General features: G+C 43.1%; 1 protein-coding gene across 3 annotated transcripts in view; it reads right to left on the minus strand.

Moving 5' to 3' along the window:
• Nucleotides 1-18,995, minus strand: part of SMAP1 (small ArfGAP 1) — a 365,489-nt gene that overhangs the window by 75,085 nt on the left and 271,409 nt on the right. For all 3 annotated transcript variants that reach the window (XM_077289949.1, XM_077289948.1, XM_077289947.1), the window contains one exon: nucleotides 11,648-11,729. In XM_077289949.1, coding sequence (XP_077146064.1) covers nucleotides 11,648-11,729 — 82 coding nt within the window. The remainder of the gene's footprint in view (nucleotides 1-11,647; nucleotides 11,730-18,995) is intronic.

Raw genomic sequence — 18,995 nt, forward strand, 5'->3', positions numbered from 1 at the left:
ATTTGTACATTAGGGGGGGACCACAGCCTCCAGAGCCTTCACCCAAAGGTAAGATTTGAAGAAGAGGCCAGGTCTAGCCGATAATGGTTGAAGAAAGTAGAGGCAGAAGACCAAGTAGCGGACTCTACATATCTGCTCTATCGAGGCTCCGGCTCTCTGCCCAGGAAGTTGCCACAGCTCTGGTCGGGTGGGCTCTGATCCCTACTGGAAAGGCTGCCCCACATGAGGAATATGATAGGATGATAGCGTCTCTTATCCGTCTTGCCAATGTGCCCTTTGATGCTTTCTGTCCTTTCCTTGGACCCTGGAAGCATACAAAAAGAGACCTATCCTTCTTAAACTCCCTCGTAGCTACCATATACTGGGTCAGGCATGTTTTCACGTCTAACGTGTGTAGGGCTCCTTCTCCCTTATTTTTGGGGTTGGGGCAGAAGGAAGGCAGGGAGATTTCTTGCGACCTGTGGAACGGTGATGCTACTTTCAGAAGATAGTCAACTTTGTAAGAAAATACTAAGTGTTTTATTCAAAGATACAAAGGATACCATACAGACAAGTAAAACAGCATGACAGAATACATGAAAAATTCCAACATGCAGACAGGAGGAAAAACAACCAGTACACTGGGAGATAGGACACACTACCAAATACGACCTGGGTAAGTCTAAAATGATTCAACGAAGGACCTATATGCTTACCATGAGAAAAAGTCTCGGAGGGAACAACGCCCTCTACACATAAGTACTTACATCCTAATATAACTAGTATCATGTGAGCAATAAGAGCTTACCCATTATGAATCGAGGTATGTGTGTTGCCTTCCCACTACTAGAGGGGTAGTGGGAAGGCAACACACATACCTCGATTCATAATGGGTAAGCTCTTATTGCTCACATGATACTAGTTATATTAGGATATAAGTACTTATTATGTGTAGAGGGCGTTGTTCCCTCCGAGACTTTTTCTCATGGTAAGCATATAGGTCCTTCGTTGAATCATTTTAGACTTACCCAGGTCGTATTTGGTAGTGTGTCCTATCTCCCAGTGTACTGGTTGTTTTTACTCCTGTCTGCATGTTGGAATTTTTCATGTATTCTGTCATGCTGTTCTACTTGTCTGTATGGTATCCTTTGTATCTTTGAATAAAATTTAGTATTTTCTTACAAAGTTGAGTATCCATGCTCCTCTCTTTTTCGCTAGTATATGATATGTTTCATTGGGAGTGATGCTCCTCTAAATTTATTTTGATATTGGGAGTTTTTTTTGACTATTTAATATGCTCTCGGCCATTTATAGATGCTTATTGATTATTGTGTATATACTTTCGGAAGATAGGCTGGGTCGGTTTTCAGGACAACTATCGTTCAGTATCTGTGTTAAAGGCGGGTATGCTGACAAAGCTTGTATATCGCTAATTCTGCGTGCTGTGCTGATGTTAGAGCTACGAGTAGAGAGGTTTTGAGCGATATGATTTTTAGTGGGGCTTCTGACAGCGGTTCAAAGGGAGCTTTGGTTAAAGCGGAAAGTACTAAGTTCAAGTCCCAAGGAGTAGTAGTGTAAAGGGAAATTTGTCTAGATCTACTTGAGGCCTCAATAAACCTTGCCACCCAACGGTTCCCGGCCAGGTCGCAGTTGTACAAGGCCCCTAATGCTGCAACTTGAACTTTCGGTGTACTTGTGGCTAGGCCCTGTTCCAGACCTTTCTGTAGAAACTCTAGGATTTTGTTTATTTGGCTAGGCTGGTACCTGAGACTGAGAAATTTCCTCTAAACCCTCCCATACGCCCTGGTAGTTACGGGTTTCCTACTTTGAAGAAGAGTGGAGACTAAGTTTGAAGAGAACCCCCTCTTACTCAGAAGTTCACTTTCAAATTCCAAGCTGTCATATGCAAGTTTTCTACTTGCGGATGAATCACCGGCGCCTGAGAACAAATTCGGGCTGTCCGAGAGAACCCAAGGGTCTGAAATGGACATCACCGTCAGCCATGAAAACCATGTTCTCTTTGGCCAAAAGGGGGCTCTTATGATCATGATTGCTTTGTCCTCCCGAATCTTCCTCAGTACTAAGGGAATCAGGGCTATTGGAGGGAAGGCGCAAGCTAGACGGTAATTACAGGGGATCGTAAAGGTGTCTAGAGTCACTGGGCTCCCCCAGGGATCGATTGAGCAGAAGGCCTGTATTTTTCAGTTTAGGCTGTTTGCGAACAGGTCTATTTCTGTTCAACCCCAAAGCTCTACAATCTGATTGAAACAAGGGAAATGGGAACTGAATCAGGAAGTTTTCAATTGTGTTTGACTTAAAAAATCTGCAGTCCGATTTTCTGCGCTTTTTATGTGGAGTGCTAATAACGAGCCCAGACTGGTCTCGGCCAAGAGAAGGATGGATTTCGTTACATCCATCAAGGCTCGTTGTCTGACAACACCCTCACATGGTGGGATTGAAGGGCGTCCAGAAAGTGGATAAGAGCAAATTTTACCGCTAGCAGTTCCTTCAGGTTTGAAGAAGCGAACTTTTGTTCCTCTAACCAAGGACCTTGAACAATTTGATCTCGTAGATGTGCGCCCACCCCCAGGGGATTGCTTCTGTGGATAGGGTTTTGGACACTGGCCATACCCAAGAAACACCCCTGGCTAAGTTGTCTGGGTCTACCCACCATGCTATGGTGCGTACAGTTTTTGATGAGATGTTTAACCGCTTTTCTATGTTTGCGTCTAAGGGTGCCCCTGCTTCCAATATTTTCCATTGTAGATCTCTGGTATGGCTTTGGGCCCACTGGACCGCCAAGATACAAGCTGTCATCGACCCTAGCAGAGACATTGCTTTCCGCAAGGTGGTGACAGGGGAGATTCTCAACCGTGATACCAGATGTATCATATTCAGAATTTTTCCCTGAGGGAGATGACATTCTTGTTTTTGAGTCTAGTATTATTCCCAAGCACTCCTGCACTTGAGTCGGAATGATTCGGGACTTGGATAAATTTCACAGCCATCCTAGGCTTGTCAGTGACGTCATCACCTTTGTCCAGCTGTTGTTTGCAATGATGAGAGGATTCGTCTATTAACAGGAGGTCGTCCAGGTATGGGACTATAAGGATGTCTTGTTCTCTTATGTGGGCCATAATTATTTTATGGCCTCAATTATTGGGCCTCCTTTATTTTGGTAAACACCCTCGCGGCTATGACTAGGCCGAAGGGGAGTGCCCTGAACTGGTAGTGTTTTAACTCCCCTTGAATTGTTACTCCCACTCTGAGAAATTTCTGATGGTCCGAGTGGATGGGTACAAGGTAGTATGAATCTTTTAAGTCTATCACGGTCATAAAACAAGACGGAAAAAGCATTCTTATACATGTTTTTATTGTCTCCATTTTGAAATATTGAGTTACCAGACACTTGTTTAATTTTTTAAAATTTATAATTGTCCTGTACGTTCCGTCTGGTTTTCTTCGTAGAAAAAGAGGGGAATAGAACCCCTTTGCCTTTCTCTTGGTCGGGGTCTTCTTGCAGGACATTCTTTTCTATTAGGCTTAGAATTACCTTCTGGAGACCTAATTGCTCAACCTCTACATCTCTGAGGAGTTATTACGAAGGAATGGGATGGGAGGGTATGGAATTTTAGCTTTAGGCCTATCTTTATTATGGCCAAAATCCATGTACTCCAGGATATTTTTTCCCAGGCTGGGAGAAAGTAGGCCAATCTTCATCCAACCTGGTGAACACCTTCATTGGAGTTGTTTTTTGTTGAACATGAACCCCCTGCCTCTATTTCTTTTGTCCTCCCACCCATCCTTCTGGCCTTTCGGGGGTTTTCTCCGCATGAATCTTGACTCCAAAGGGCCTTTTGTAGGACTGGTTGGGAAAGCCTAGAAAGGCTTTTTTCTTATCTCCTGCCTTGTCAAGAATATCATCTAACGTTGGCCCAAATAGGAACTCACCCTCACAGGGAATGGAGCATAATTTCGGTTTTGTTTGCAGGTCTCCTGGCCAGCATTTGAGCCATAAGGCCCGCCTTGAAGCGGACCTGGCCGCTAACCTGCGTCTACGGAAGCGTCTGCTAGAAACACTGCTGCTCCTCATTACAGAAGCAATATCCAAAATTGTTTCTCTGGGGGACTTATCTTTTAGTTGGGATTCCAAGTGGTCCAGCCACACCATTAAGGCTCGGGCAGTGCATGTGGCGGCTATGGCTGGTTTTAATCCCCTTCCAGCTGCCTCCCATGAGCCCCTTACAAAAAATTCTGCCTTTTTATCCATGGGGTCTTTTAGTGTCCCCATGTCTTCAAAAAGGTAGGGAAAATTTTTTGGAGGCTTTTGCTATCACCACATCCAGTTTTGGCGCTTTCCCCCAAAAAGAGCATACAGGGTCATCAGAGGGGTACTTTCTTTTTGGGGTTAGAAGGACTTTTTTATGTGGTCTCTTGCACTCTCTTAGAGACTGTATTTTTTCATATATTGGAAATGACCTTCGCTTCCTTTGTTCTAGTCCACTAAACATGAAGTCCTGAGCAGTTCTTTTAGGTTGCAAATCTTCTAGCCCCATGGTTGTCCTGATGGCCTTCACAAGAGCGTCTGTCTCTTCAATGGGGAAGCAGCTGCGACCGCCTTCTGAGGATGAAGAAGAACAAGGCGAACAATGCGAACTGCTTGAGTCGGATAAGTCGCTTTCTCCCTGGCTGATACTTGATGCCGGGGATCTATGCCTGGATCTGCGCTTTTTCTTTGAACTTTTAAGACCCTTGAGAGCATCTTCCACCTGATTTTCAATTAGCACCTTTAGGTCTAATGCAAATTTTGGGGATTCTTCACAGATTGTCTGTTCTATGCATACAGCGCAGAGCCTTTTCCCCCACGTGGAGGGTAGCTCTTCTGTGCAGATTGCACAAGTTCTAAGTTTGGATTTTGATGCGCATTTCTTTCCCTATGAAGAGACAATAAACCCTAATTAAAGGTGGACTTTCACGAAGGTTATTTACCCTCCTGTTGTAAGAGATACCGGCTCTGGCCTAGGGGTTGTTTCCACGACTGAACCCGCTTTTGGCACTCCGGTTCTGCCGTGGGCCTCTGCTGCGCTGAGATCCTGAATGGCTGCCACCGCTGCGATGCCGAGAAGAAGCATCTCCCTGTTGCTGTGGTCGCTGCAGGTGCTAACGCTACTGCTGCCGATGCTTTCTTGGAAGGGACTGTGCTTGCGGGACCTGCTCCTCCGGTTGCTCCTGATCACTCATGGTGATTCTTGAGCACCGATTTTGAAAACTGGCGCTCTTTTATCCCCTTCATGACCCAGCCTATTTTGACCTTAATGACCTGTCCGTTTTCGCAATTCTGACCAGTGTTCCTTCATGAGGTAATAACTCAGGAACGCTTCAAAGGATCCTAGCTGTTCTGAGACTGTTTTTTCGTGACATATTGGGCTTCACATTAGTGGCAAACTTAGGTCGATAATTTTTGCGCTTATTTGTGAAAAAAAAAATGGAAATTTGGCTAAAATTTTGAAAATGTAGCAATTTTCAAATTTTGAATTTTTATTCTGTTAAACGAGAGAGTTATGTGACACAAAATAGTTAATAAATAACATTACCCACATGTCTACTTTACATCAGCACAATTTTGGAAACAATTTTTTTTTTTGCCATAAGTTATAAGGGTTTGACCAGCGATTTCTCATTTTTACAACGAAATTTACAAAACCATTTTTTTTAAGGGACCACCTCACATTTGAAGTCAGTTTGAGGGGTCTATATGGCTGAAAATACCCAAAAGTGACACCATTCTAAAAACTGCACCCCTCAAGGTGCTCAAAACCACATTCAAGAAGTTTATTAACCCTTCAGGTGCTTCACAGCAGCAGAAGCAACATGGAAGGAAAATATGAACATTTAACTTTTTAGTCACAAAAATAATCTTTTAGCATCAATTTATTTTCTCAAGGGTAAAAAGAGAAACTGGACCCCAAAAGTTATTGTACAATGTGTCCTGAGTACGCCGATACCCCATATGTGGGGGAACCACTGCTTGGGCGCACAACAGGGCTTGAAGGGAAGGAGCGCCATTTGACTTTTTCAATGAAAAATTTGCTCCAATCTTTAGCGGACACCATGTCGCGTCCGTAAAAATGAAAAAGTACTTTTTCTTTCTTTCCCGCAAAAAATTTCTTTTAGCCTCAATTTGTTCATTTCCACATGAGCAACAGGATAAAATGGATCCTAAAATTTATTGTGCAATTTCTCCTGAGTACACTGATACCTCACATATGGGGGTAAACCACTATTTGGGCACACGGCAGGGCTCGGAAGGGAAGGAGCGCCATTTGACTTTTTGAATGAAAAATTAGCTCCAATCGTTAGCAAACACCATGTTCGCGTTTGGAGAGCCCCTGTGTGCCTAAACATTGGAGCTCCCCCACATGTGACCCCATTTTGGAAACTAGACCTCCCATGGAACAAATCTAGATGTGCGGTGACCACTTTAAACCCCCAAGTGCTTCACAGAAGTTAATAACGCAGAGCCGTGAAAATAAAAAATCATTTTTCTTTCCTCAAAATGATTTTTTAGTCTGCTATTTTTTATTTTCACAAGGGTAACTGGAGAAATTGGACCCCAAAAGTTGTTGTACAGTTTGTCCTGAGTACGCTGATACCCCATATGTGGGGGGGAACCACTGTTTGGGTACACGTCGGGGCTCGGAAGGGAAGTAGTGACATTTTGGAATGCAGACTTTGATGGAATGGTCTGTGGACATCATGTTACGTTTGCAGAGCCCCTGATGTGCCTAAACAGTAGAAACCCCCCACAAGTGACCCCATTTTGGAAACTAGACCCCCCAAGGAACTTATCTAGATATGTGGTGAGCACTTTGAACCCCCAAGTGCTTCACTGAAGTTTACAACGCAGAGCCGTGAAAAAAAAAAAAAAATTATTTCCTCAAAAATGATGTTTTAGCAAGCAATTTTTTATTTTTGCAAGGGTAACAGGAGACATTGGACCCCAATAGTTGTTGCCCAGTTTGTCCTGAGTATGCTGGTACCCCATATGTGGGGGTAAATCACTGGTTGGGCGCACGTCGGGGCTCGGAAGGGAAGGAGCACCATTTGACTTTTTGAACGCAGGATTGGCTGGAATCAATGGTGGCGCCATGTTGCGTTTGGAGACCCCTGATGCCTAAACAGTGGAAACCCCTCAATTCTAATTCCAACACTAACCCAAACACACCCCTAACCACAACCCCAACACACCCCTAACCACAACCCCAACACACCCCTAACCCTAATCCTAACCCCAACACACCCCTAACCACACCCTTAACCCCAACACACCCCTAACCCTAACCACAAGCCTAATCTTAGCCCTATTTCCAACCCTAGCCCTAAATCCAAACCTAACTCTAATTCCAACCCTAAGGCTATGTGCCCACGTTGCGGATTTGTGTGAGATTTTTCCGCAGCATTTTTGAAAAATCCGCAGGTAAAAGGCACTACGTTTTACCTGCGGATTTCCAGTGTTTTTTGTGCGGATTTCACCTGCGGATTCCTATTGAGGAACAGGTGTAAAATGCTGCGGAATCCGCACAAAGAATTGACATGCTGCGGAAAATACAACACAGCCTTTCCGCGCAGTATTTTCTGCACCATGGGCACAGCGAATTTGGTTTTCCATAGGTTTACATGGTACTGTAAACCTGATGGAAAACTGCTACGAATCCACAGCGGCCAATCCGCTGCGTATCCGCAGCCAACTCCACACCGTGTGCACATAGCCTAATTCTAAGGGTATGTGCACATGCTGCAGAAAACGCTGCGGATCTGCAGCTGCGGGTCCGCAGCAGTTTCCCATGAGTTTACAGTTCAATGTAAACCTATGGGAAACAAAAAACGCTGTGCACATGCTGTGGAAAAAACTGCGCGGAAACGCAGCGGTTTACATTCCGCAGCATGTCACTTCTTTCTGCGGATTCCGCAGCGGTTTTACAGCTGTTCCTATAGAAAACCGCAGTTGTAAAACCGCAGTGAAATCCGCGGTAAATCCGCAGCGGTTTTGAACTGCGGATTTATCAAATCCGCTGCGGAAAAATCCGCAGAGGACCAGAATACGTGTGCACATAGCCTTACCCTAATTCTAACCCTAGCCCTAACCCCAACCCCAACCCTAGTTCTAACCCTAGTTCTAAGTGTAACCCTAGTGGAAAAATAAAAGTAAATATATTTTCTTCATTTTATTATTGTCCCTACCTATGGGGGTGATAAAGGGGGGGGGGGTTCATTTACTATTTTTTTTATTTTGATCACTGTGATAGGTTTTATCACAGTGATCAAAATGTACCGGGAACGAATCTGCCGGCCGGCCGATTTCGGCGGGCGCACTGCGCATGCGCCCGCCATTTTGGATGATGGCGGCGCCCATGGAACAGACGGACGGACACCGGGAGGCTCGGTAAGTATGAGGGGGGGGGGGATCAGAGCACAGGGGGGTGATCGGAGCACAGGGGGGTGGGATCGGAGCATGGGGGGAGCGGACAGGCGGACGGAGGGGAGTGAACAGGCGGACGGAGGGGAGCGGAGCACAGGACTGGGGAGGCGATTGGTGACGGTGGGGGGCAGATCAGGGTCTCCAGTCATGGCCGATGATATTGCATCATCGGCCATGGCTGGATTGTAATATTTCACCACTTTTCATAGGTGAAATATTACAAATTGCTCTGATTGGCTGTTGCACTTTCAACAGCCAATCAGAGCGATCGTAGCCACGTGGGGGCAAAGCCACCCCTCAGGCCTAAAGTACCACTCCCCCTGTCCCTGCAGATCGGGTGAAATTGGAGTTAACCCTTTCACCCGATCTGCAGGGAAGCGATCCCTCCATGACGCCACATAGGCATCACAGGTCAGATTGGCACCGACTTTCATGACGCCTACGTGGCGTCACAGGTCGGGAAGGGGTTAAAGCCTCTTACGGGTCTCCAGCTCTGCGGCGTTCAGGATCACCGATTACCCAGTGATGCACCGCGCTGACCCCGGAATTACCCCCGCGCATGAGCACTACCAAGTTCCCAGTAGTGCACTGCGCCCGCTGCGGGTGTGCACACTACACACTTCCGGCGCTTGACTTCCTGGAGTAACCGGCAGGAACGCCATGAGATAACCACCGTTACCTTGCCCTGGATTGTCCGGCGGTGCTTGTCCTAAGGCGGCCGCCACCACCCTGACACCGGCCGTCGGTGCTATGAATGGCCCGGAGGTGGACCCCCAAGGTGACCACCATCACCTATCCGCCGGGCTTGTGGATATTTCAGGAGAGGCAGACTGGATCTCTCTTCACTGCATCTCCCCGCACCCGCAAGGCCCGCTGACCCCAGTAGTGGCGCTTCAGGGAAGAACTAAAACCACCCCAGCCGAGGCAGGGACCCCCGCTGCCTGGATCAGCTGGTTGGCCCCCAGCATCCCATGACGATCTACAGGTATGTCGACTGTAGGTTCCCCATCAGGGACAGGAAACCGAACCGATGCGGGAGAGAGGTACCGCCTTTTTTTTATCTGTAGGTTTCCTGTCCCTGAGGGGCGGATCCCTCTCTCTGTGGTGCCGTCATGGGGGAAAGAGAAAGGGGCATACAAATGCAGTTGGTGGAATGGTGCACTGTGTCCCTTCGCAACACCAAGGACCCCAATTAGCATTTTTTCTTACACTTCATTCCAATTTCTTAGAAACGAAGGCAGCGATTTGGACATAGAAAGAGAAAATTTTAAAGGGGCTTTCTCTTCTACAAGACTGTGGGCTTAGTTTTTACTGTCTGTTTAAGCTGACAGAATCCGTTTAATAAGTGCCACAATCAGGGGTGTAAGGGGAACGTTACCATTACAATACTCATTGTTCTATAATCTGGGTCTGCTCCCAAAGCATCTGTTCCCCCTTGGGTTTCGAAGACCAATATTTTAAAAAGAGTATTGTGGTTTCTAAAATCCATCCCAAAAGTCTGTTAAATACTTGTTGTGTTTTTTTGCTGCCTCCTGTCAAACTTGATAGCACAGCTATGTTTCGACTTACAAATGGAACTTTCGCAAAGGTTAGTTTACTGTTCTACTGTTCTAAGATCCATCATGCTTCACCTGTGACTTCAATTCATAAGCTTACTTAACCCAATGCAGTTGGCCCATTCAGCTTCAGAATCCACACGAGGTGTTACGACCATGGCCAGAAAATGTATGAAAAAAAGCCTTTCCGATCAGATCCCTATAAATATACTTACGATACATAGCGTACATTTTACAAAAACGCTCATTCTTCTCAGAGTTTGTTGACATAATATATTTCTACAAGTCTTGGTCTAATATAGTGGAAGATCTTATCACAAAGTGTCTAAAAGACTAGTGGCTCTTTCTCAGCAGCCTGGGGAAAAGCCTAGAGCTGGTGTCTTATGAGATATGTGCTCCTGGGCAGCAAACATTTAAACCTCCACGTTCTGGGAGATACAAAGCTTGATAAACATAATAGTCCCTGGACAGCAGCCCGTAGGACAGCGAGAGAAAAAAGAGGTTATTTCATAGAAGCATGTTCCATAATAGTGGCAATCCAGGTCTTGTATAGTTACGGAGATTGCAAAGATCACTGTAGTACATTGCGCTTATAATCACTGTACACATTTTTGCCATAACACCCTACAAAATAGGTATGAAAAGAGGAATCTGTCAAAATTCAATATGATCTATGGGCAGCATGTGGTACAACTAGCAAATCTGAGCAGATTAACATATAGATTAATCATAACTTGCCATCTATGGAAATTTCTGATAATTTTGGTTTAGCAATAAAGTAGGTAGTCTCAATCCTCGACTGATAACTATTTTTACTCGTATACAGGAAAGACTGTCAATCATCGATAAAGACGGCCCACCATACTCCTAAATATCTGCAGGTTCAGGGTTTAGGTCAATTAATTAATTAATTTTGATTGCTACAAATACAGGGTCTTGTGAACGGTCCCCAGTTTTTAGAATGAGTTGAATTCTAGCTCCATGAGTTAGTACACAGCTATGAGATTATACCAAAATCTATGCTCTCCAAGGCACTTACTACAGTATATTACTGTTGCTTCTACATGAAGAGACAAGCAGCATAACTGAAATCAGCAGGAGATCATTTACAATATTTTGTACCAGCAGCCTGTATTCACAATGAAAATAACCATTTGAACATGCTTGGCTTTAATAAAAATCAATTTTGACTGCGGCAAAAAACACAAACATTCGGAAAAAGGATGAGTCAATAAAACGTGATCCAAGATTTGCTTCTTCCAATAACAGCACTGACTTAAATACAATAAAAGCCTAACATCTTCTGCTTTACATTATAAAAAACTTTATATTTAAATGTTGAGATGTCATTATGCAGCACGACTTTGAAGATCACTTTGATAGCTTTTCGCTCCCCAAGGAGCTCATTACTGGTATTTTGGTGGAGACAGCACTGCTGACAGATCCAGGCCCCCTTATTAAACATTTTCTTTAATAGAGGGCTCTCTGCAGACTTAATCATGCCATTTTCAAGCACAGCTAACAATATCAGTTGGCATATGGAAGATAAAGGCCTGATGCTCCCTTCTGCACAGGTTTCATTGGAGCCCTGTTATAATATAACAATGGACAGCGTTCATTATTTATTACTTACCAAGTCCTAAGAGATCAACGGTCATTTCTGGGGCTTTCTTTGGACTGGCTTTAACCTCTAGCTGTGGTTCTTTTTTCATTACCTGTGAAAGGAAGCAAAGCACTCATTAATTAGGCTCTTAAAGTAACGGGCCAGCAGGTTCCTGCTCTTCTGGTTGGTTTAAGAGAGTTTATAACACTTGTTAGAAGCATTTACAAAACTCTTCTAATACATACAATACACTTATAAAGGATACCATTTGAGAAACATAACAGCTGCCAAGTAATAGGATAACAAGGCAATCCTTGACAAAATGCCAACACTAATCCAATATTTTAATTTATTAGCATGTCAATCCTTGACAGTTTATGACATTTTTTTGCTTTCACCAAGAATGCCTAGTTTCCTTATTTCTAAGAATAGGGAAAATAAAAGTCAAAAAGACAAGTCATTCTGCATAAACGTGAATATATACTTGTGGAACATTTAAGGCGACAATACATCTTTAATAGCTATCGGCTGAACACTCATTACCAATTCCTTATATCAGCGTGTATGCTGACTTTGGCAGATCAACAGGCATGTGTTTTCAATGAGAAAGGAGTAAACAGCTGACAGACATCTGCAGAGGCTTTTTTTCTTTTTTTTAACACTATCTGAGATTTCTATAGATGCTTTAGTCATTGGAAAAATGTGAAAATCAATGTTTCCCAGAGGTCTTTTAGGGGAATGAATATGTCTGTCTGTCTGTGTATATATATATATATATATATATATATATATATATCTCTATACACACACACATATACTGAGTAAAAGTTTTAGGCAGATGGGGAGTTAGGGTATGTGCACACGTCAGGATTTGTTGCAGAAATTTCCTGAAGAAAACCGGAAATTTTCTGCAAGAAATCCGCATTTTTTTTTCCCCAGTTTTTTCGCGTTTTTTTTTAGCATTTTGCAAGTGAAATTAGCTTGCAGAATGCTAAAGTTTTCCAAGCGATCTGTAGCATCGCTTGGAAAACTGATTGACAGGTTGGTCACACTTGTCAAACATACTGTTTGACAAGTGTGACCAACTTTTTACTATAGATGCTGCCTATGCAATAGTAAAAAGATATGTTAAAAATAATAATAAAAAAAAAAAAAATGGTTATACTCACCCTCTGCAGACAGCCGATCTCCTCAGCGGCGTCCGTTCCCATAGATGGTGTGGTGCAGGACCTTTGATGACGTCGCAGTCACGTGACCGCGACGTCATCGAAGGTCCTGCACCACACCATCTATAGGAACGGAAATGGCAGCATGCACCGCTGAGAGGCGGGAAGACTCCGGGGGCCATCGAAGGTGAGTATATGACTATTTTTTATTTGAATTTTTTTTTTTTTACCAATTATACGCTGCCCAGTCCGTGGAGGAGAGTCTCCTCTCCTCCACCCTGGGTACCGTCTCCTCTCCTCCACCCTGGGTACCAACCGCACATGATATGCTTACTTCCCGCATGGTGGGCACAGCCCCGTGCGGGAAGTAAGCAGATCAATGCATTCCTAGGTGTGCGGAATCCCCGCAATTCCGCAAATTTAATGAACATGTTGCTTTTTTTTCCGCGATGCGATTTTTTCGCAGAAAAAAATGCAACATTTGCACAAGAAATGTGGAAAACGCGAAAAATACTGAACATGTGCACATGGCCTAACTGCTGCAAAGTAAAAATGGTTTCATAAATAGAAGCATATTTTTAGCATTTACATAATGCAAAGTGAATGAATAAAAGACTATTCTAAATCAAAATCAATATTTGGTGTGACCACCTTTTGCCTTCAACACAGCATCAAAGTACATTTGCACACAGTTTTTGAAGGATCTCTGCAGAGAAGTTGTTCCAATCACCTTGGAGAACTAACCACAGATCTTCTGTGGATGTAGGCTTGCACAAATTTTTGTGTCTCTTCATGGAATTCCACACAGATACAATGTTATGATCAGGGCTCTGTCGCGGCCGTATCATAATTTCTAGGATTCATTGTTGTTCTTTGTGTGGAAGATCGCTATTAACGACATTGGTTGCATGTTTGGGGTCGTTGTCCCGTTGCAGAATATATCTTGAGCCAATCCTCTCTATGAGGGTAATGCATGATAGATCCGACTGTATCTCAGTATTGAGGACAACATTAAGCCTTACCAAATCCCTAAATCCATTCCCTGAACTGCAGCCGAAAACTTGCAAGGAACCACCACTATGCTTCACAGTTGCCTGAAGACAGTCAGTATTGTACCGCTCTACACCCTTAAGTAAAAAAATTCTGTTACAGACAAATATTTTAAACTTTGATTCGTCAGTCCAGAGAACTAGCTGTCATTATTTTGCTCCACAGTTTCTATGCAGTTGACTCATTTGGCCTTGTTTTTCATCAAAGTTACATTTTTGGGGGCAGGAATTCTTCCATGAAGACCATTTCTTGCCAGACTTCTCCGAACAGTAGATGGGAGTATGTGGGTCACAATAGTTGCGGAGTTATGAGTAGAGTTGAGCAAACATATTTGGATTCGGACACCAAATCTGAATTTGCCATATTCGTGCCATATTGGTACCCTGTTCATGCCGAATTTATGTTTGATGACAGTTTCCGAACATATTCGGTAATTTATACTCCCCACTGACACCAATGACGTTCGGCTGTGTTCAGCGAATTTTGCAAAAACAATATTCGCTGACAATCGTAATCGGAACCGAATTTTGAAATAGTCGCTTAACTCTAGTTACTAGCTGATAGCTTTGCTGGATACATATTTGAGGGGACTGAAGCACGATGGGTCTCATCTGTTGCACCAAGTTTCCTTGGCCGAGCACTGCCTATATGGTCCCCATTGTTGCTCATTTCTTGGTGTTTCTTCAAAAAGAGCTTGAACAGAACATTTGAAAATTGTTGCCTGGGAAAGACCTGACTGATGCTGTACTACCTTATGTCTTGCTGCAGTTCTCAGGCTTCGAAGATGACCAAAAAGACCAGGAAATTATGATGAAGTTCCCACAGAGAGACCTATCTAAATATCCTTGCGTGTGTAGGGTTAACACATTATTAAAGCACTTTCATACTTTATGCTCATCTGCACAAGATATTTATACATCGGATATGATCGAGGCAATGTAATGTACTTTGTTCACTATGAAGCATATTCTATATCTTGCACTTTGTTATAATAGTTTTTTATTTCTGTAACTATTAATGAGAATGTAATTGCACACTGATGTAACACTGCTTTATATACCATACTTCCTTTTTGCATAAAGGTTCTGTGACCCGAAACGTTGCCACATAGACTAATTAAAGTCCACTTCTTTATTATTATACATATGGCTTTCCAGCAATCTATATAAACATACACCTTTTATAGTGTATACAATGGAATATATAAATTTACACACAAGAGTATATTAAAACCTAAAATGAAATATATACTACATATTAAAGATAAAGCACACTGCCCATATCAACACAAAGAATTGCCTGGGCTTCCTGTAAGGTGGCAAGATAACCCCTTTAAGATAGTTGTCACTGCCTTTTCACCTAGCACCAAGATTACAGAATGACACCAATAAGCTCAGGGACAGCGCTTCCTTATTTTCGCCTCCATAGCAGTTATTCCCTTTGACACGTCTATCCATTTTATACTGTAATACTTCCTGAAATTTGCAGAAAACGTTCCGTGACAGGTTCAAAATGACCACAAACAATATGTCAGATTTTGATTTAAAAAAAATAGATTTGATTTCTTGACAATGCCATGTTGTATCTATGTGTACCGCTAGGAAAGGTCCTGCAGAAAATAAATCACTTTCATGGTGTATGAAATGTGCCTAGGGGTCAGCCCCAATTTTCCCATCATTTCTGGGGAGGTGCTTTTGCAGGGGGCTCACTGATTGCTTATTTCAATAGTTAAGCCAGCCCCCTTCTTCTATGAATCAGAAAATAAGGAATGGCAATATTGGGATGCATTACTTTGCCACATTTTATTAATACAATAGATTAGGAAATGAAACCATATTAAGAAAAAAAAACATTTTTTGTTAAAAATGGCATTAAATTCATAAAGAGTCTGTATGTCAAAAGATAATTATACAAAAATTATATAATATAACGTGCAAATTCTACATTAATAGTATGCTTTTTCCATGGCAATGCTTGATGACCAGTACTACCAAAGGTGGCCAACAGGTGGCAATACAAAAACAAAGTTATTTTATGGTCACCACGTGCATTAAGGAAATCTTAAGGTATAAACACTGATCGTAAGACCTGACATGAGATATGCCGCTTATAGGGTCCCTAGAAATTAAAAAAAAAAAAAAAAAAAAAAATGTATATATTTCCTTGTGGGAAATATTTTTATTGAATATGACCGCCATTCATAACCACCATTCCAAAACAAAATGTAAGTTACAAAAAAAGGGGTGAAATTAAAGGTGTATTAATGCCTGCTTCAATTCAGCTATTCTGCATTTTGGTGAAAAAGTCACAAAGGTCCAAAACTTAATTAACCAGATGTCTACTTTCAGCAAGCCAAGATATTTATCTACGTATTCTCAAGGACATCACCACTTAGATTTTCCGGATCCCAATGCACTCTGTGTGACCCAGACGTGGCTTGTACAATGCGAGTCTATGGAGCATCAGAATAAGTCTCCTTCCATATACAATGTAAAAGAGACTTCTGAGTCCAAACATAGAGTGAGTCTGCTCATCTGAAGAGTGGTGACTAGCGATGAGCAAATGTGCTCGGATAAGGCGTTATCGGAGCATGCTCGGGTGCAGAGCGTCTTCCTCATGCTCGAATATGCTCAAGTACCCAGGGCTGAATGTCTCGCGGCTGTTAGACAGCCATAACACATGCAGGGATTACCTAACAGCCGTGAGACATTCGGCAGCTGGGACTGGAACATATTTTTCGAGCATGCCAAAGACACTTGGTTAGCAACTGAGCATGCTCAGATAACACCTTATCCGAGCATGCTCGCTCATCACTAGTGGTGACGTCACTGAAAGAGAGGAGCGGAATGGCACTGGATTTTGGAAAAGGCGAAGGTAGGGGAGTAAGTTATTACTTTCACACAGCAAGGACATATACACAGATATAGTAAAAAATAAATACATCTGACTTTAATCCTAGTTGCCAGAACTTGGCAGTGAATGATCGGCCTGGATTTGAAGAACCACAGAAGCCTTCGGATACCTATGTTGTATAATGTATACAATGCAATATTACAATTTTTCTATTGACCAGCAGTTTTCAGCTAAAATTTGCAAGTTTATTCTCAAAATCAAAATGTGTATACCTTATATACTCGAGTATAAGCCGACCCGAGTATAAGCCGACCCCCCTAATTTTGCCACAAAAAACTGGGAAAACTTAATGAGTCGAGTATAAGCCTAGGGTGGAAAATGCAGCAGCTACCGGTGAATTTCAAAAACAAAAATAGATGCTCCATACCGTTCATTATTGCCTCAAAGGAGGTTCCATATAAAGCTGTGCCATATATAATGCTCCATACAGTTGATTATTGCCCCATAGATGCTCCATATATAGCTGTGCCATATAGAATGCTCTGCACCATTCATTATGGCCCCATAGATGCTCCATATAAAGCTGTGCCCCATATACAATGCTCTGCACCATTCATTATGGCCCCATAGATGCCCCATATACAATGCTCTGCACCGTTTATTATGGCCCCATAGATGCTCCATATAAAGCTGTGCCCTATATGCTCTGCACTGTTCATTATGGCCCCATAGATGCTCCTTATAAAGCTGTGCCCTATATGCTCTGCACTGTTCTTTATTGTCCCATAGATGTGCCATATAAATCTGTGCCATATATAATGCTCTGCACCGTTGCCCCATAGATGTGCCATATAAATCTGTGCCATATATAACGCTGCTGCTGCTGCAATAAAAAAAACAAACAAACACATACTCACCTCTCTTGCTTGTAGCTCCTCAGCGTCCCGTCCCGGCGTCTCTCTGCACTGACTGATCAGGCAGAGGGCGGCGCGCACACTATATGCGTCATCGCGCCCTCTGACCTGCACAGTCAGTGCGGAGAGACGCCGGGAAGACAGAGCGGCGCCCGGCGGGTGGAACGTGGACAGGTGAATATAAAATACTCACCTAGTCCCGGCGCTCCCCCTGCCTGTCACACTGTCTCCAGGTGCCGCAGCTCTTCCTCTGTCAGCGGTCACTGGCACCGCTGATTAGAGAAATGAATTTGCGGCTCCACCCCTATGGGAGTGGAGTCCATAATCATTTCTCTAATGAGCGGTCCCACGTGACCGCTGAACAGGGGAAGAGCTGCGGCACCCGGAGACAGTGTGACAGGCAGGGGGAGCGCCGGGACTAGGTGAGTATGCAACACGCTCTCTCCCCCTCACCCGCCGACCCCACTGCCGACCGTGACTCGAGTATAAGCCGAGAGGGGCACTTTCAGCCCAAAAATTTGGGCTGAAAATCTCGGCTTATACTCGAGTATATATGGTATGTCAATAATCTAAATCTGGGACAAGATGAGAACACACAATCTAAGGATCAAGCAAGCTTAGTGTATATGAAATTAATTAACCGAGCCATGTTACTGCATCTGTTGTGCACAAAGTGAAATATGCAAATCCAGTGGCCTAAATATGATGGCAGGTATTGATAGCAGCGACCTGAATAAAAGCATGTGTTAATTGTGCTGTCAGAAACAGTCACTTCACGCTGCGACATTTGCCATGTTCATTATAGCATACAGGGTTTCTTATTGAGATGGACACGAAAAAGTAAAAATGCATGGAAATTTGTGTATTGCGTATCAAGACAGGCTTTTTTTAAAATTGAAACTTGAATTTAATATAAAAGCATAAAAATAATAAAAATAATAATAACAGCCTATAACACTAGAAACGTAGAATACAAAAAATAGAAGTATACTTTGGGACTGGGTAAAAATACATGAAAGGTGACAAATTAGAGGCCCTGCAGCCCAATCCTTTTATCACAAAGGGATAACCGACTATTGCAGGGATATAGGCGAGCGAGTAGGGAGGAGGAGGAACAATCCTTAGGGTATGTTCACACTGCATATTTTTTCTGTCACTCAAAAACAACCATTTTTCAATCAGAAGACACTTCAGGACGCCCTTCTTTTCACTGGAGCTTTGGAAATGTGAAAAGCCTCTTATTTTTACTAGCTAGATTCCTGATCATTTTTTCCAGTGTTTTTTTTTCTCCAAGCATTGTTTCTATGTTCATTTTTTTCCGGACGCTTAGAAAGTAATGAGAAGACTTTTTTTCCCCTCAGAGGAAAAGTTGAAAAAAAAAAATGCAAAAAACCT

The sequence above is a fragment of the Ranitomeya variabilis genome, chromosome 2, assembly GCF_051348905.1.
Source record: "Ranitomeya variabilis isolate aRanVar5 chromosome 2, aRanVar5.hap1, whole genome shotgun sequence".
Taxonomy (NCBI): Eukaryota; Metazoa; Chordata; class Amphibia; order Anura; family Dendrobatidae; genus Ranitomeya; species Ranitomeya variabilis.